The sequence below is a fragment of the Miniopterus schreibersii genome (genome assembly GCF_964146895.1).
Source record: "Miniopterus schreibersii genome assembly, chromosome: 7".
In the NCBI taxonomy this organism is placed as follows: domain Eukaryota; kingdom Metazoa; phylum Chordata; class Mammalia; order Chiroptera; family Miniopteridae; genus Miniopterus; species Miniopterus schreibersii.
Genome location: NC_138108.1, coordinates 3,949,336 through 3,967,887, shown reverse-complemented (window position 1 = coordinate 3,967,887; position 18,552 = coordinate 3,949,336). Strand labels below are relative to the sequence as shown.

General features: G+C 61.0%; 2 protein-coding genes across 2 annotated transcripts; both read left to right on the top strand.

The window, feature by feature from the left end:
• Positions 1–4,771: 4,771 nt before the first annotated feature.
• Positions 4,772–9,643, top strand: PRSS56 (serine protease 56; the record flags this gene model as incomplete). The annotated part of the gene is made up of 12 exons (XM_081142855.1): positions 4,772–4,865; positions 5,498–5,605; positions 6,029–6,082; positions 6,197–6,386; positions 6,697–6,796; positions 6,880–7,039; positions 7,243–7,385; positions 7,613–7,775; positions 7,960–8,124; positions 8,212–8,376; positions 8,865–8,971; positions 9,353–9,643. The coding sequence occupies 12 exons, from the start codon at positions 4,772–4,774 to the stop codon at positions 9,641–9,643; spliced, it is 1,740 nt and encodes a 579-aa protein (XP_080998981.1).
• On the top strand, positions 8,935–18,027 carry CHRND (cholinergic receptor nicotinic delta subunit). The gene is made up of 13 exons (XM_081142834.1): positions 8,935–8,971; positions 10,331–10,429; positions 10,691–10,836; positions 11,228–11,272; positions 11,742–11,851; positions 12,037–12,192; positions 12,396–12,505; positions 13,288–13,488; positions 14,537–14,648; positions 14,758–14,872; positions 15,366–15,570; positions 15,657–15,775; positions 16,432–18,027. The coding sequence occupies exons 2-13, from the start codon at positions 10,378–10,380 to the stop codon at positions 16,612–16,614; spliced, it is 1,554 nt and encodes a 517-aa protein (XP_080998960.1). The 5' UTR covers positions 8,935–8,971; positions 10,331–10,377; the 3' UTR covers positions 16,615–18,027.
• The last annotated feature ends 525 nt before the right edge of the window (positions 18,028–18,552 follow it).

The window sequence follows — 18,552 nt, the reverse complement described above, 5'->3', positions numbered from 1 at the left end:
TTCGCTGCCCCTACCATGGCTAGCTGACTGAGGGAGGACAGGGGAGGTCCTCAGCCTGAAACAGGCATTCAGAGGCCTTTTCTGAACACCAGGTGGTGGCTCTTTTCAGTGACCTGATCTGGGGAAAGAGGAGGTGCTCCCTCCCAAACCCCCTCCTCCCTGGCACTGCTGGGCAACCCGGCCCTTATTCCTGTGGCAGTCACAGAGGGAAATAACCAACTAATTCCCACTCTACCGCCCCCATCACCAAACCCACAACACGTGTCCCCCTCCCTGGGGTTCCCTTTGGTCCCTTTGTCATCCAGGCCCCCCTCTAGGCTGTTGGCAGGATACGGGTCCGAGGCCAGGCCATGGTTTCAGGTCCTGAGTCAGTGCTCCTGGTTATCTGTCCACTCTGGGCCCTGGAAGCAGGAAGGAGGGGCTACGGGCACCAGAGGGCAGGGCCTGTCCATCTGGCCCTGGCACTCACCAAGCCCTTTGCAGTCCCGACCACGCCTCTCACAGCATCCCCAGGGGCCCAGGTCCTAGCAGGGGCACCTGCTTCCTCTTTTGGTCCCCTCTAGACCCAGGCTATGCCCCTGCCCCCAGCCTGCCCCTCCCCACCCAGCCTGGCTGCCTCTAATGCTGCAGATAATTCCTGCTGTCGCAAAGCCATTACCCTGCAAATGGGCTGTGCTTGTGCGTGGTGTGTACGTGTGTACGTGTGTAGGGGAGGGGGTGGCTGCAGGCAGGCAAAGCACCTTGTTTAAGCCTCTCATGGCCAAAACTGCCTCAGGGAATATATTGGCTCCTTCCTCCACTCCCTTGCCTCTGGCCCCCCCTGCCCGGGCCCCTGGCCTCTGCTGGCCCCCGGAGCTCTGGGCAGGGGTCTGATACGCCCAGTGGAGGGTGTCGAGGTCTTGCCTAGCGGTCCCTGGTGTGTGTCCACTCCCCCTTCTACTCTATGCCTGGCAGCTGGACTCAGAAAGAGTGGCTGAGGCTCACCCCACATCACCCCCAGACCTCAGGGGTCTTGGGAAGTAGAACTGACCTGAGGTGCAACATGGGTGCTGAAGAAACTTTGGTGGCACCCACGGTCCTGGTTCTCCTCTTCCTCCTCACTCCAACCCCTCCGGGCCCCTGGTCTCCCACCATCTGCTCTGTCTGACATTTGAAGACCCCCATCTCCAGCCCCAGGTGCCATCACAGCCACTCCACCTTGCCCCCTCCTGCCTTGGCACAGCCATTCTCCCCCAGGGCAAGGCAAACCCTTCACTCTTTCAAGAAGAGCCTTTGATCTTTGTGTCGAGCCCTCAAAAACCCCCACAAGTGGGCACAGCCTAAGAGCATCTGTGGACTCAGGAGGCAGGGCTGGGCAGAGGTCAAGGCTCTGGCCTTCAGCCACAGACAGAATTGTTTTCACTCCTCTAGTTTCTAGTGATGTGGCCTTGGCCATATCACTCAACTTCCCTGAGCCTCAGTGGCCTGACCTATAAAATGGGTCTGCTAACACCTGCCTCAAACAGTTATTATAAAGGTTTATAATATATGGAATTGTAATACATGGAACCACATGAAATTGCCTACATTTCACCAGTTTTTGACATCAATATTTTTGGGGTGAAGTATTGCCTCAACAGGCTTTGTATCATTGATAAGGTTTCCACTTGAGTCTCTGCATGTTTCTTTCACAATCTTCAGGTTGGTTTTGCATTTGTACAAGTGTTGCCTGCTGGTTTTAAAGAATTCTTTGTGGGAAAGCACAAAGAAGATAGTAAAAAGTGAAACAACATAAAAATAAATCTCCCTACCAGAAAGAGCCATGATTAATGAATAACGATTTCCAGAAACCTTGTTTGCATTGATGGAGATAGAAGTTCAGAGAGATGCATGGGTAGAAATAGTACTATAAGAGGGGGTCTTATTTAATATTTTAACTATAATTCACTAAATCTAATTTTATTTTAACAAAAGAAAATTAAAGGACATAACACCGAAGGAAACCATGACTCCAGTGAATGTCTCTTCATCAGAGAGGCAGTGTTTCCTTAAAAGATCATCTCATGTTAACAGAAAGGTCTGAAATATTGATTAGGGAGAATCTATCATGTAGGAGGAGAAATTAGAACATTATGAGAGACATTGAATGTTAAGTTAGCAAGTTTCAGAGAAACACAGCTGACAGCAAGATTGAGAAAAGGGAAAGAAAACCGAAGGAGAGAGATCACCGGAAAGAAAGACAAAGGACGCACGCGGAAAGAAGCGACAGGCAGAAGTGCGCACTGGTTTGCAGCCTTTTAGTCACGAGGTCGAACCGTGATATTCAAAATTCTGTACATACTCACCTTGAAAGAATTTTGCCCAGACATGCCCTCCTTATCTAAAGGTTTCCATCGTGTGTAAATGGGAAGAAAGACGTAATTTCTGGCCTATTGTAAACACTGACATGTTTAAATTGAGCTGTTTCACTGCTCTTTTGAGTGTATCGGATCGTTTGATGGAAAGAATGGTAATTCATATGGTTCAACCTAAGAAACAAAACACCCAGCCTGGAGCCAGCCCCGCAGTGGGTGCCCACCCTGGCAGCTCTCGGGTCAGTCTCCCTCCCACTGGCCTCTGCCCACGCTCCCCGTGGGGCTGGAGGTCAGGGTGATTTGGGATGGAGGGAGGGGTGAACATGGCCGTGACCTGGAGCATTCTGAGGAGGGAGGAAGAGGAAGGTCCTCGCCCAGAGGACAAGTGTAGAGACTTCCTCAAGGTGACAAGTGCCTGGGTCTCCTCCCCATTTCCAGAGGCTCAGGGTGCCCCCACCATGGTTCTCTGAGTACGAGAGGGCTCTGTGCCAGGGGGAGGCTGCGGGGCTGGCTCACTCACAGGGTTTTCCAGAGATATCAGCAAAAATGTCCAACGGCCTTTCCCTCCCTCTTCTTGAAGTGGGAGGTTGGGGCCGAGACTTTGCCTCGACCTGCAGGAGGGGTCAAGGTGGGGCAGCGGTGGCCTTGGAGGGCCAGGCCAGAAGGGTCAGCATGTGGCAGGCAAGGTGGCTCCCCTCCCAGGCAGGAGCCTGGAGCCTGGAGGGGAGGCCGAGAACTCAGGGGCTGCAGGTCTCACTAACCGTGGGGGAGAAGGTCTGGAGCTGCCCACGCACCTAGACTGTGAGAGACTGTGCCCCTTAGATGGGCAGGAACCCCCAGGACAGCCTGCAACCAGCCAGGAGAAAGAAGACCCCCAGCTGCTTCTCTTTACTGTCCCTTCTGCACCAACTTGTCTCAGGTAAAAACCCCACCCCAGCCCCCCAAAATGAGGGGCCTCACAGCATGGATTGTGATTCAGCTCGAAACCCAGCTCCGCCTTCTCTGGCTCTTTGGCACTTCCTGTTCCTGGGACTGTCGCAACCCTCTCCGCGTCCGGTCAAGTTCACCCGCTTCGCAGGTCACCTCTTGAGACCGAGCCTGGATCCACACTTCACGAGATTATTTTATTATTGGTGATGGGTGCGCTCAGGCCTCAGCCGCTTCGCCCACTGGAGGGTGATGGACGCCCCTGGGCCGTGGGCTGTCTGCTGCCCGCAGGCCCGGGAGGCAGAGGCTGGGAAGCAGCTCGTGGCTGCTGCACCCGCACCTCGCCCATCACCTCTGCGGGTCTGGGGCTGTCTTACGAAGAGTGGCCAGGTTCCCGTTAGAGGCTCCTTTCCCTGTGCAGGAGGAACAAGGGTTGGAGAGGAGGTGTCAGGACAGAATCCACTCTGGAGAAGCACCAGGCCTGCCAGAGCCACTGGGAGGTCACCAGCATGAACTGGGGTGATAGGGTTCTTTGTTTGGCCCCAGGACATTTTGTGGGGCAGAAGGGCACCTCTTCTCTGCCCCACGTGGGGGCTCTGTCCCAGGAGAGCTGCCCATCTGTGGCCCTTCCTATGAGACTCTTTCTGCCATATCAGGGTCACAGCCACTGAGAACAATGTGGGCCAGGCCCAGCCCTGCACGGGGTGGGCTCTGGGAGAGCGTCAGGAGCTGCGGGGCCTGTCCCCGAACTGGGCCACTGGTGGGGCCTTTCATCTCCCGCCTTCCTGGCCAGGCCACTCCAGTGCCCCTGCCTCTGCCTTCTCCCACCCCACTACCCCAGGAGGGCGGTCAGGGCACTAATTAGGGCACTGTGATCATCTTTAGAAATGGCCACGCTGTGGAGGGCACTGCCAAGCCATTAGGGACAGAGGAGCTGGGAGCTCGGGCACCTCCACAGGGACCCTCAGACACCCCCTGCCTTCCTCCCCCCGTGAGTGTCTGCCCCCAGCATAGCTGTGACTTCCTCAGGGAACTGAGCAGATGGGAACCCCTGATCTGAGCCCTGGAGACAGGGCCAGCCCCTGCCCCCCAGCCCCCCTCTGCCTGGCCCCAGCCCAACCGTCAGCTCTTCTCGGCTGTCCAGGCCCCTTTGATGGAGCCGCAGAAACAAGGGCTCCTTTGACGGAAGGGGGGCCTCAGAGCCCGATGACGAGACTTCAAAGGTGAGGGTCAAGCGGACTACCCAGTGCCCTCCCTCAACCCTGGCCCCCTCCCCTGTACCCCCCCAGTCTGTCTGTCCTCTATATAGTCCCCCAAGCCCTATTCCCCTGTGGGCGCCGACAGCTAAGGGCCAGGTGAGGGATGCCCCAGGGCAGTGGAGACTTTGATGTAAGAGACTAGGGCCAGATGGTTTGAGGGACAGGAATTCAGTGCAAGTACCACAGGGTAAGCCTCTGGACGGCGGACCCGAGGGGGAATAGGACAGGGTTGGTGCCCGGCTCCTGGTCGCCATGCTGGCTGTGCTGCTGCTGCTGCCCCTCCTAGACCCACGGTCTGCCCGCGGGCACCCACCGTACATGTGCCTGCCCCCCAGCACCCTGCAAGGTGAGCCCGGGCTGGTCGAGGGGGCAGCCAAGGAGGGAGGAGCAGAGAGGAAGGGGGTCCAGGCAGAGGGACATCAGCTTGCCACCAGCATTCACAAGGACCTTTGGCTTCCGCCCACCCTGCCGGGAGAAGGGCCAGGGGCGAGGGCAGGAGAGGGAGGGCAGGAGAGGAGGGGAGATGAGGCTGGAAAGGGAGGGGAGCCAGCGAGGGTGCGCATTAGGGGAGTTCCCAGGTTTGGCAGGGAGGGCAGGGCCGGAGCATCCCCTGGGCTCTCTGGGCCCAAAGGTGGGCAATTCAACCCCAGTCATTCTGTATCAATAAGTCTGAGCTCTCTGATGTCTGTCTCTTGAGGGTGTTCTTTTTCCTTCAAGGTTTTTAATGAAGGGCCATTTTCAAGGATTCCAGCCCAGCTCAGTTGAATTACAGAGACATCTTGGGCTGAGAATCCAGAACCATTGGCTCTGAGTGCTGGACCCTGGGGCTATGGGGCCCTGGGGCTCTGTCTCCTCCCATTCCACCCCAGCGCCCTAGAGCCCAGCCCATTTCCCTGTGGGTCTCCCAGGACAGGGGCAAGGAGGACAAGCCTGCAGCTCTTCCCCAACCATGCATGACTGTGCCCCATGTCCCAGCAGTTCTGTCGGCCCAGGGGACGAAGGCATTGCAGGCTGCCCAGAGGAGCGCCCAGTGGGCGGTAAACCTAGTGGCGATGGAGATCCAGCATAGACTGCACGAGTGCCAAGGTTGTGCCAACCACACCACCCCCTGCACGGGTGAGCTTGCACCCACTACCTGGATCCCTTTCTCCTGTCCACCCCATCCCCTGCCTTCAGACTTGACTCTGTCTTGGAGACAGAGACTGGGTGGGGCTGCAACCAGGACAATGCTTATGAAGGTTTCTCTAAGTGGAAAGGGCATGCATGCCAGGCTTGGGGCACAGCCTGTGCATTGTGCATAAGCATTGTCCTGGCAGGAGGACAGGAACAGCCTGGGCTCATTGGGAGAACAGTAAGAAGTTCATGGCTGCTGAGACTGAGACCGACCCTGACCGCTGGGGGGTGGGGCAAGAGCAGGGGAACCAGGGGAGAGAGGGGGCTGAGCACAGCTTGGGGTGGAGGGACGGTGGGAGGGTGGCAGTGAAGCTCAGAAGGTGTGTTTCTCAGCAGGACCTGGGCGCCCCAGGCCTCAAGGCCCCCTGCTCCCAGAGCCACCTGAGCCAGGTGAGGCTGAAAAAGTTTCGAGGGGGCAGGGCTGAGAGCAGGTGGGCCCTGGAGGGGCCTCGACGGTGAGAACGCCAGGACTTGTCCCTCCTGACGTCGCTCCCACCTTTCTAGAGCTGTGCGGGGAGAGGCGCCCCGGGACCGTCAATGTGACCCGGGCTCAGGGCCGCATCGTGGGGGGCAGCGCAGCGCAGCCCGGGGCCTGGCCCTGGCTGGTGCGGCTGCAGCTCAGCGGGCAGCCCCTGTGCGGCGGCGTCCTGGTGGCGGCGTCCTGGGTGCTCACGGCGGCGCACTGCTTCGCGGGGTACGTCCGGCCCCGGCCCTGCCCTGCCCGGGCCCCCAACTCCAGATGGCTGGGTGGGCGGCGCGCGAGGGCCGGCCTCTGCCGCCCCCTGGCGGCCGCAGCCCTCCTCCCCGGCTCCCGGCTGCTCCGCCTGCAGGCGCCGGGCCGCGCACACGGGGCGCGCGTCCAGCCCCCTGGCGGCCGGAGCCTCTGCTCCTCCCGCCCTCCCTGCCCCCGGCCAGGCGGGGAAGCGGCCCCGGGAGCGGGCTCGCCGGGCGGTGCCCGTGGGCGGAGGGCAGGGTCTCCAGGGAACCCGCCGCTCGCCCCGCAGCGCCCCGAACGAGCTCCTGTGGACGGTGACCCTGGCCCAGGGGCCCCGCGGGGAGCAAGCGGAGGAGGTGCCGGTGAACCGCATCTTGCCCCACCCCAAGGTGAGAGGGCAGCCCCGGGCCCTCAGGGCCGGGAACAGCATCTGCACCCCACACCTCGTTGACACGACGCCCCCCCCCCCCAGTTTGACCCTCGGACCTTCCACAACGACCTTGCCCTGGTGCAACTGTGGACGCCGGTGAGCCCGGCAGGGGCGGCGCGCCCCGTGTGTCTGCCCCAGGGACCCCGGGAGCCGCCCGCCGGCACCGCCTGCGCCATCGCCGGCTGGGGGGCTCTCTTCGAAGGTACCCGCTGGGCCAGACCTGGGGCCGGGGTGACGGAGGTGGGGGAGGCCGACACCTAAGGACTCGGGCCTGCGCCTAGCCGTCTTCGCAAAATGCAGCCCTCATCTTGCAAAGGGGAGAAAATGAAGGGGGCCAGTGGGACGCGGCGCCCTCCAAGCGGAGCCCCCGACCCGGGCCTGAGCCCGCCCACGGTTTCCCTGCAGACGGGCCCGGGGCCGAGGCGGTGCGGGAGGCCCGCGTGCCCCTGCTCAGCGCAGACACCTGCCGAAGGGCCCTGGGCGCCGGGCTGCGCCCCAGCACCATGCTCTGTGCGGGTTATCTGGCCGGGGGCATCGACTCGTGCCAGGTATGAGCCCCAGCTGGTCGGAGGGCGCTGGGTGGGCCGCTGTCCTTCTGCAGTCAGGCCGGCGCTCACCTTCCCAGAGCCTCTGTGTCCTGATGGCTAGAATGGGTCCAAGGGTGGTAACCCCAGCGGAGCGCAGAGCTGCCTTACCCAGCCAGGGTTAAGGCTGGCCAATGGGGTGGGGCGAGGGGTCCATGCAGCGCCCTCTCTCTTGGCTCGGGTCCCCGCAGGGTGACTCTGGCGGCCCCCTCACCTGCTCTGAGCCTGACCCCCGCCCCAGGGAGGTCCTGTATGGGATCACCTCCTGGGGGGACGGATGCGGGGAGCCCGGGAAGCCTGGGGTCTACACCCGTGTGGCCGTGTTCAGGGACTGGCTCTGGAAGCAGATGCGAGGTGAGTGCTGGGCTCCTATTGCCCGCCCCGCAGCGTCCCGCCGATAGCTCTGGGACGAGCCCGACCTCGTGTCCATCCCGCCCGCCTCCAGCCCCTTCTGCATCGGGAAAGCCTCCCCCCGGGGCAGGAGTTCGGGGGCCAGGGCCCCAAACGGGTGGTGCACTGGCCCCCGGGCTCTCGGCAGCGGCCCCTTCCAGCCGCGAGCCCAGCTGCAGGGAGCTGCTGGCCTGGGAGCCGCAGGCCGACGACGCCCCGCCCTGCGCCTTCCACGCGCGCCTGTGCCCCGGGCCCGAGGACGCCTGTGCGCCCCTCGCGCTTCAGCGGTGCCTGCAGCGCCGACGGCGATGCGGTCAGCCGGGTTCCCGGGCCGTGCGGGGAGCAGGGGGCCTCGCCCGCGTCTGACCGGCCGCCAGCCGCACCCTTGTCCCGCCCGCAGAGCTGCGCTCGCTGGCGCACACGCTGCTGGGGCTGCTGCGGGGCGCCCAGGAGCTCTTCGGCCCGCGCCCCGGGATGCGGCGCCTGGCCCCGGCCCGGGCTCGCCCCTCTCCGTCGCTCTGGGAGCCTCCTGGGCACCCGGCCCGCGAGCAGCGGCTGCACCCAGGTACCCCGAGCCCTCGCAGCCCGGCCCTCGCCCCAGCCCTGCGCGGCAGAGGCTTTGCCCTAACCGCGTGTCTCCCCAGGATCGCCCGCTGCTGGCACCGGGTTCCCGAAGCCGAGGCTACGGCAGAGCCGAGACGCGCGCGGTAATTACGCCCCCTGCCGGCCATCGCCAGGGGAGTGGGCCAAGAGCGGGCCTAGGGCCGGGGTGGGGGCGGGGGCGTCTCCTGGGATCTGCCCTGGGAAGCAGTTACCCCTGGGGCAACCCGCAGACCCGCTCTCCCCCTCCCCCGAAGCAGGGAGATGACTGGGCTACTTGTGGCTTTGGGCCCTCATCAGTGTCAGAAAATGCTCAGCTTTGTGCTATCACTTAACCTCTCTGAGCCTCAGTTTCCCCATCTGTAGCGCGAGAAGCTGCCCCCTGGGAGGTGGTCCTGAGGTACTGGTGGGAATGCACCCCAGCTCCGGGCTGGTGCCTCTCCCTTCCTGCAGACTGCCCTGGCCTGGAGCCCCTGCAGCAGAAGTTGTCCACCCTCCAGGCCACCCATGCCTGGATCCTGCAGGTCCCCTCAGAGCGCCTGGCCATGGACTTCCAGGAGGTAGGTCCCCTGGCTTCCCAGACTCCTTCACAGTGGCCTCTGAATGCAGACTTGGGTCAGCCCTGATTGGTAGGGGACAGAAGGGCCACCCTCCCCAGCAGGAGTGAGGACCTTCCCGGCTGCAGCCTTGGGGGAGGGGTCCAAGGGGAAGGGGGTGGGGAGGGCAGCTGTGTGTAAGCTAGGGTGCTGGGTGGGTGTGAAGGGGTGCTGGGAGGGGGAAGGTGTGAGTAGAGGGACTCATGGGGGTGTCCAAGTGAGCAGGAAGTCTGCAAGGTTGTGGGTTGTAAGGAAGGGGGTTGGGTTTGGGTGAGAGTTTGAGGGGCCAGGAGGAGGGGACCAAGGGTAGGGTAGTGGGCCCCTGAGCACCTCCTCCCTCTGCAGGTTCTGGCCGATCTGAGCTCCAAGACAATAACAGGGCTCTTTCGAGCCTGGGTTCGGGTTAGCTTGGGGGACCAACATGTGGTCTTTGGTGGCCTGGTGGGCCTGGAGCCAGCCACACTGGCTCGAAGCCTCCCCCGGTTGCTGGTGCAGGCCCTGCAGGCCTTCCGCGTGGCTGCTCAGGCCAGGGCAGAGCCCCAGGGAGCCCAGAAGGGTGCAAGGCAGATCCGAGGGTTGGGGGGGCAGGGACACCGCCCACTTGGCCCTCAGGTTCTCCCAGCCAGGCAGCCATGAGCCACGTCTGGGCCCCCAGCCCCTTGTCAGGACCTGCTGCTCCCAGGGGCTAAGAGGGTCAGAGAGCATGATGACAAGCTGTCACTGCTACAGCTGGCCATATGTGTGAGGTGGGGCAGGGGTCCTGGGCCCTGGGACGCATGTGTCTCCCCAGATGTGTCATCAGAAAATCACAGTTGCTTTAATAAATGTTATTTATGATGTACAGAGACAACTCTGGAGCTTTCTTGGGATGGGAACTGGGGGGGAGGGGGTATCACCTCTCTGGGAGTGGGGCCCCTGCACGGCAGGCCCAGCCTCCAGAAGCAGTGGGCAGAGGTCACAAAGACACAGGACAGGGCTGCCAAACCCCCATCTGAGCAGACCTGTCTGCCTCCCAAGAAATGGCAGCTGATCTGCCCGTCACCGCTCCCCAAGCCATGGCTGACTAGCACTGCCCCTAGCGTCCAGTGCCTCCACCCAGCCTCACCCCCACGGCTAGCGGTGGGACTCCTAGCCTGGGATCTTCGCCTCATGTCCTTGGGCCTCTGTCCAGCTAGCCAGTCCCTGTCCCCACCCCCTCGCCACCTGCCCCTACCCTGCAGCAGAGCCTAGAGATATCCAATTTCGTTTCCGGCTGCCTCTTCCCTTGGCTCCTCCACCCCCACTCTGCACCTGTCCCCTCTGCCACTCACCCACATTCCCCAGCCCAGTGCACAGGAGGAGCAGACACAGGACCTCGTTGGAGAGACAGGATGGAGGGGCCTGTGTTAACACTGGGGCTGCTGGCCACCCTGGTGGTGTGTGGTAAGATCGGACATCATCGGGCTCCCCCGGCTCCCCACAGTATGGTACCCTCCTGCCCCTCCTACATGGTGCTTCCGCCCCCGGCCTCCAGCCCCCTCCCCACTCCCACTCCCACTCCCACTCCCACTGCCACTTCTCCCTGGAGGGCCGACCACCAGGGCCCCACTCCATAGAGTGGTTGGATGCCCCTGCAAGACCTCAGGGCAGCTTCCTTTCTGAGCCCCTGCCCAGCATCCTGACCCTGTCCCCATCTGTCCCCAGGCAGCTGGGGTCTAAATGAGGAGGAACGGCTGATCCAGTACCTCTTCAAGGAGAAGGGCTACAACAAGGAGCTCCGGCCCGTGGCTCACCAAGAGGACAGCGTGGACATCTCACTGGCCCTCACCCTCTCCAACCTCATCTCCCTGGTGAGTGGCCCCTCCATGGCTGAGCCGGGGACTGGACGGCAGGGACAGCTTCCTTGAGGCCTGGCTCTCTCCTGGACTGGGATGGCCATGGAGGAAGCTCAAGGCCCCAGGCAGCCTGTGGCAGCTCCTCTCTCCATGCCCTGTGCTGCCCCCTGGGCCCTGGGCTGATGCCCCTCCCCGCCGGCTGCCACTCTGGGGTGCCCCCCCATCACACCCATGACACACTTCAGCCCCTGGTCTACCCACCTGCTCCTGAGTGCTTGGGGTAGGTGTCTGCTCAGGCCAATGCCATGGTTTCCCGGGGGGCGGCCGGGAGGAGGTGCCTGATGAATGCCAGCAGGTGAAAGGGCGATGTAGGACCCTGGGGGACAGCCCTCCTGTTCAATCACAGAAAGAAGTTGAGGAGACCCTCACCACTAACGTGTGGATCGAGCACGTAAGGAGAACACCCCACTCAGAGCGGGAGGGGGTCAGTAAGGGTGCAGGGCTGGACTCCCCTGGGCCCGTTTCTGCTTGGGGATCCCCAGCCTGCCTCAGACATTGACCTGCTGGAGGCACTGGCTCCTGCCTACAGAGAACCCCCCAGCTGCCCCTCCCCACCTAGTGCTGCCACTAGCCCAGCAGAGCCTCTGGGTGCATTGGGAGTCTTCACCCATGGGACAGTGTCACAGTATCCTGACTTTATTAGGAGACGACCGCTGCGGCCTGTCAGAAGTTCATAAATGACATAAGTCTGCGTCCACAAGGGAAATAACGCACCTTCCACAGCTGTGCACAGCACACCTGGGTCCCCACCTCCCCCAAAGCTCTTTTGTCACAGCCCTAGACCCTGTCCTGTCTTCTCTCAGGGAAGCTGGGGGGAGTGAGGGGCCAGGACCCACTGCTGACTTCCTGTTGGCCTCCAGGGCTGGACGGACAGCCGGCTACAGTGGGATACCAACGACTTTGGGAACATCAGCATCCTGCGCCTGCCCCCTGACATGCTGTGGCTCCCAGAGATCGTGCTGGAGAACAAGTTGAGCCACAGCCCTCCCTGGCCCCCCTCAGCCCTGGCCCCCTCACCCCTGACCCCCTTTCCCTAAGCGCCCCTAGCTTCCCCCTGCAGCTCAAGCTTCTGACTGTCCTCCCGCCTCTGCTTCCCTCAACCCTGCCGGTTTGAAGCTGGCCCATGCTCACTGTGGCCTTTGTCCCTGCCCCCAGCAATGACGGCTCCTTCAAGATCTCCTACTCCTGCAACGTGCTGCTCCATCACTCAGGCTATGTGTACTGGCTACCACCTGCCATCTTTCGTTCTTCCTGTCCCATCTCTGTCACTTACTTCCCCTTCGACTGGCAGAACTGCTCCCTCAAGTTCAGGTGCACCCACCGCTCCAGCCACCCCTCCCCCCAGGGCACCCCACCAGGGGCCACCTCCAGGCAGAGGTCCTGCTCTGTCCAGATTGGAGTTCCCCTCCCCCACAATGCCCCCTCTGCCCTTAAGGACAGAGGCAGTGGGACACTTCCCCATCAGTGGCCCTAGCCGGTGGCTGAGGACCACCCTCTGCCCACCGCCCTCCCAGCTCGCTCAAGTACACGGCCAAGGAGATCACCCTGAGCCTGAAGCAAGAGGAGGAGGAGGGCCGCTCATACCCTGTGGAGTGGATCATCATTGACCCCGAGGGCTTCACAGGTGGGCAGGCTCTGGGGCCTTCCGCGGAGTCACACGGGCACACTGACCTCCCCCCCCAGTACATGCCTGCGCACCCACACCTGACACCCCTCGGAGTTACCGACACAAATCCAGCATGTTGAAAGGAAAAGGAGACCAGTTGGGGGGACTGTGTCGGAGAGGCAGAGACAAATGGGCACCAGTGCCCACCCCACCTCTGCCAGGACAGAAGACCCTCTGGGTCTGAACAGGGTCCCTGGGGCTGGGTGTGGCTGACAGGTGGGGGGGATTAGTCTTCTGTCCCAGAGCAGTCTGGGGTATGGTTGGGGCTTCCGCTGTCATCCCAATAGGGTGTACATCACCCCCTCCCAGTGCCCCCGCCCCCTACTTGTGACTGGACTCAGATCTTTTATGGGTCCCCCATCAGTCCCCCCACCCCCCACCCATCAGAGTTGACCCCGTCCTGCTGATTTCTCAGACGTTGGGGGAGGGGCTCGCACTCTCTCTGCTTTGTTATCCCCAAGACTCATTTGAACCACCTGTGGCCTCAGCGCTTATTTTTTCCAAAGAGGGGAAAAAAATCAATCCCAGAGGAAAATGTGCCCCTTGCAGGATTGAAACCTCCATCCCGATCCCCAGGGAAAGACCCACAAACAGAACCTGAGCCCTCCTCTGAGTGCCTCCCGGTCCCCAGGGCCCTACAGACAGGCCTGGCTGCACCCCACCAGTCCCTCATCCCGCCCCTGAGCCCCCTTGGCCCCCTCACCCAGCCTGACCCTCAGGCGCCTGTGTGCCGCCCTCAGAGAATGGAGAGTGGGAGATAGTACACCGGCCGGCCAGGATCAACGTGGACCCCAGCGCCCCGCTGGACAGCCCCAGCCGCCAGGACATCACCTTCTACCTTGTCATCCGCCGCAAGCCCCTCTTCTACATCATCAACATCCTGGTGCCCTGTGTGCTCATCTCCTTCATGATCAACCTGGTCTTCTACCTGCCGGCTGACTGTGAGCTCAGCACCCAGCCCGGCTCCCGGGCCTCCTGGGCAGCCTCTCCCCGCCTCCTAGGTCACCAGAGCAATGGCCATCCAGCCCAGCCTCTCAGTTCCTCACGGAGCCACCTGGGGGTCACCATTGCCCAGGGTCCAGGCATGAGGGGCATGTTGCCAGCCAGGGGCGGGGCTCTTTGACCCTGTCCCACATCCCCCAAATGGACAAGGCCCCGGGGAGTTCTGTCCTTCCTGGACCCTACTTCTCCCTCCCATGACAAGCTTTCCAAGGGCCCTAGACTGTCTCTGCCAGAGCAAAAGTCAGGTCTGCCGTGGTCACCACATGTGGCCATGGGCCTGGCACACGGAGCCATCAGCTACTGAGTCAGTGGGGGGACACGAGAGCTCTAGGGAACCAGGGTGTGGAGAGGTGCATCCCCGCTCACCTGGTTTGAGAAGAGCAAGTGTCACCTGTGCTCACTTGGCCCCAGAATATTTACTAAGAGCAGGCACAGCGAATCCCAGCGACAAATGCCACCCAGCCCTGCCCCTGCTTGAGACAGGGTGAGAGGTGCATTGCACATAGAAAAAGGGTGCTGGGGCAGGGCCCCGGACCTGTGACCACAGTGGCCACCACATGGTTTGCTCAGGAGCTCAGGTGGGAGGAACACGGCAGGGCCGGGTTGTCCGTGAGGGAGGGACCCGTCAGATCTGTGATTCAGGATGGCTGAGCGGCAGGGTATTGGCTAATGGTGACAGCCGGTATTGTTTGAGGTCTTACCCAGTGCCAGGAAGAATGACCAGCGTTTAACACACACTCTCACTTGGTCCTCACAACATCTAACACTTGAGAAAACTGAGGCACAGAGAACTTAGGCTACAAGCCCAGGGCCACCCAGCCAGTAAGTGTCAGAGCTGGGATTCGACCCCAGTCACTTTAGCTCCAAAGCCTATTGTGTTGATTAGGGCACCATGGCATTGTGGACAATGGTGCAGGGTCCACAATGGTGCAGGGTCCTCGGGACCCTCTGGGACCCGAGGTCACGGCTAAGTCCAGGCTTCCGCAGGTGGTGAGAAGACGTCAATGGCAATCTCAGTGCTGCTGGCACAGTCTGTCTTCCTGCTGCTCATCTCCAAGCGGCTGCCTGCCACCTCCATAGCCATCCCCCTCATCGGCAAGTGAGTGACCCCCTTCCTCCCCACCACACCCACCTCGCCCCAAGTCACCCTGACATGTCCTGCCGTGTCCTGCCACGTCCCAGAGGCCCCGGGCTGTGTGTGCCCACAGGTTCCTGCTCTTTGGGATGATACTGGTGAGCATGGTCGTGGTGATCTGTGTCATCGTCCTCAACATTCACTTCCGCACACCCAGCACCCACGTGCTGTCCGAGAGCGTCAAGAAGGTGAGGGCTGCCCATAGCCCAAAGCTGGAAAGTGCCCTCAGGTCCCCTGCGGGAGCCTAGGTAGAAACAGTGCGGGGAATGGCGCAGGGGAGCGCCCGCAGCAGCAAAGGGCAGCAGCTGCTGCTAGGCCCGCCCGCCCGCCCTCCCGCACGTGGGCCGCCCTCCCCGGTGTAACGTTACATGAAAGCAGCAGGCAGGGAGCACAGGCCGTGCCGGTTCCTCTGTGTGAAGTTCAAGGGCAGGCGTTAGTGCTAGAAGTCAGGCTGGTGGTTGCCTCTGGGGGCAGAGGGAATTGATGTGGGGAGGCAGGAGGGAACCTTCTGGGGATAATGCTTGATGGCTTATCTGAGTGGTGTTTACACGGTTGAAGGCATCTGTAAAATTCCATCTGGCGCTTTATGGCAGCCTGAAAGGGGAGTCAGAGACGTTTGGATGCGTGAAGGTAACTCACGTTGGTTAAATGGCCTTCCTGTGTCCCCCCGACCTGCCACAGCTTTTCCTAGAGACCCTGCCCAGGCTCCTCCACATGTCCCTCCCTGAGGAGGACGGTCCCAGCCCCGGGGCCCTGGTCCGGAGGAGCAGCTCCCTGGGCTACATCTCCAAGGCCGAGGAGTACTTCTCGCTCAAGTCCCGCAGTGACCTCATGTTCGAGAAGCAGTCAGAGCGGCACGGGCTGGCCCGGCGCCTCACCACAGCGCGTGGGTGCCTGGTGGCTTGGGGTTGGGCAGGCCTGGGAGGTGGGGTGGGGGCAGGCCTCATGCCCACCTCTGGCCTGTACCCGCAGGCCGGCCCCCGGCAGGCTCTGAGCAGACCCAGCAGGAGCTCTTCAGTGAGCTGAAGCCCGCTGTGGACGGGGCCAATTTCATCGTCAACCACATGAGGGACCAGAACAACTACAATGAGGTGAGTGCCACAGGGTTGCCATGTGCAGGGGTTCAAGTGGTACACTGAGCAAGTGTGTCCTACCTAGGGGGACACAGTTCCCCTCAGAGACACACACACCAACTTAGGTGAAGAAGTTGACAATGGGTGCAGAATGCAGGCCCCCCAGGGACGGGGGCCCCTGCCTAGAACCCCATAGCAGCACACCGGGCCAGGCACACACATGGCTTCACATTCTGGGCATCCCTTTGGGTCCCTTCTTTCTCCCAGCTGCCAGTCATTCTCAGCTTCAAGCCTGATACTGCAGACACAGCCAGACCCTTAACAGGCAGCCTTCCGTGGCTGTTGAATGTAACACAGCTTTCTAACATTTCTCTTGAGGAGAGGGTGCCTTCTTCCAGCTCACACAGGCCAGTGGCAGCACTGAGCAGCCAGGACTCAGGCTGTGGCCCCACTCTTGGTCTCCTGGACAGACAGAGTGATCAGCCCTGCCTGTGGCTGGAGTAGGGCCTGGACCCTTGCGGGGTCCATGCAGCATGTCCCGTCTGCTGTAAGCTCAAGGCAGCCCCCACAGACACACCAAGGCCACGCCTGTTACTGGGCCCCAGCTTAGGGCATGGGTCTGTGGTAGGAGGGCCCTCTTCAGCCACTGTCTCTGCCCCCTACCCTGTCCCCAGGAGAAGGACTGCTGGAACCGGGTGGCCCGCACAGTGGACCGGCTCTGCCTGTTTGTGGTGACACCTGTCATGGTGGTGGGCACGGCTTGGATCTTCCTGCAGGGCGCCTACAACCAACCCCCATCCCAGCCTTTTCCTGGGGACCCCTTCTCCTACCTGGAGCAGGACAAGCGCTTCATCTAGACTGGGCCTGCCCTGCCCAGCCTGGCCCAGCTCCCAGGGCAGTTTCAGTGGGGCTTTTGGCCTGAAAGGGATAGGCCTTCGGGGGGTGGCAGGTAGCTGTGTGGACAGGGATGCCTGAGGAAGGATAACCTCTTCCTGGGGAGGCAACTCCTGGCCCTAACTTGAGCCCAGTTGGTCCTGCATGGCTGGGGTGGAGATGAGCTGGGCCTCCTGAGACCAAGGAAAGAAGCCCCCTCTTCAGTAAATAAAGACAAGAGCCACCCAAAAGGTCTGAGTGGACACCAGCTGGTGGGTGGGGCAGGGCAATTTCGGGGGGAGACAGGGGCCTGGCTCAAGGGCCAGGAGAATGCCACTCATGCTGGCCTTTTGGGACCCCTCTGTGAGAACGACAGAGGCCTCTTCTTGCCTCCCCCCCCCAGGTGGGAGTAGAGCAGGTGGGCTTCCATGCCCTCACTTCCTGTCAACCCCTCAGCCTTGGGCTCCTGAGGCACCACCTGGAACCTCCCTCTTCAGACCCTTCAGGGAAGGAGGTTTGGGGCAGGGGTGGGGGCACCTAGGTTGCAGAATATCCACCCCGGTCCTTTCTGCTTTGGCCACTCTGCCTGGGTCCCTGTGGAAAGCTGAGGACTGAGGTGGGAGGGTTGGGCCCAGCAGCCACAGAGGCCAGAGGTCAGCCCATCAACCTGAGCTCACATGGGCCACCCAGAGCCCCAGAACTCAGCCCTCCCCCAGGAGTGTCTCCTCCCTGTCACCTATTTCTCTTCTCCAAAGTAGGATTTCCAGGAAAGATTTGGGACCTATTTACACTAAAAAAACTATTCATATTTATCTTAAATCCAAATTTAACTGGGCATTTTATATATGTATTTGTTAAATCTAGCCACTCTACCCCAAAGGGAGCTCCCACCAATTTTATCTTAAGGGCTAAAGCCTGAGGCTGGAGGAGCTTGGAGATGAGGTTCTGTGAGGTACCCCCACCTCCAGGATGGCCCCAGTAATCCCACCTCCTGTACGCATTCCCTCATGTAGTATCCTCCACACCATACCAGGACTGGTCTGTGTCACCAGCAGGATGAGGCAGGAGTGAGGGTATGTCACTTCTAAGTTAGGTTGTAGAGGACATTGCAGTGCCCCTCTTCCCCCCACCCTGCTCTTGCTCTCACCCCTTCACTCTCACCCTCACTTGGGGAAGCCAGGAGGCATGAGGGACACCCTATGGAGAGGCCCACAAGGCAAGCAACTGAGGCCCCCTGCCAACAGCCAGGGGAGTGAACTTGGAAGTGAATGCTCCAGCCCCAGTGGGACCTTCAGATGAGATCACAGCCCCTGCACCAGAACCACCCAGCTGAAATGCTCCTGGATTCCTGGCCCCCAGAAACTGTGGGAGACAATAAACGTTTGTTGCTTTAAGAGAAAAAGTTTTGAGTAGTTTGGAGCAGTGTGACCTTAGACAAGCCATTCCTCAGCTCTCAGCTTCAGTTTTCTCATTTGCAAAACGTGTGTAAAATAAGTCCCGCTCACGGGGTGTTGTGAAAATCAAATTTGCTAGTCTGTGTGACATACTGACATGTGTCCTGCAAATTAAGATGTGGTTATTTATCTCGTTCCCCATTTGAGGGCCTCGGTCGCAGAGATTGGGAGCCCAGGGTCTCTCGTGAGGGTCTCCTACACCCGAGCCTGGTGTAGTGACTGAGAGGGCTGGAGCAGGCCCAGAGGGCCCAATCACTCACCTCCTGAGGTCCTGGCCTAAGGGCTCCACAGCTCAACTTCTTTTCCTCGGAGGGAGTCCGTGGCCCCAAGAGCTCATCTATACAGGAGGTGATGTGTTTAGTCTTTCCACGGAAATGAGGAATAGCCTAAAACTACCCTACTTACTTCTTTCCAATGTAAGTCATCCACAAATTCAAGGTACACATTTTCCCCTATGAATAGGAAAAC

Excerpts from the sequence above, each read along its gene's own strand:
- CHRND (XM_081142834.1), top strand. The coding sequence starts at position 10,378 with ATGGAGGGGCCTGTGTTAACACTGGGGCTGCTGGCCACCCTGGTGGTG. Across the intron at positions 14,873-15,365 it reads TGTCCGAGAGCGTCAAGAAG|CTTTTCCTAGAGACCCTGCC; the intron begins GTGAGGGCTGCC and ends GACCTGCCACAG. Across the intron at positions 15,571-15,656 it reads CCGGCGCCTCACCACAGCGC|GCCGGCCCCCGGCAGGCTCT; the intron begins GTGGGTGCCTGG and ends CTGTACCCGCAG.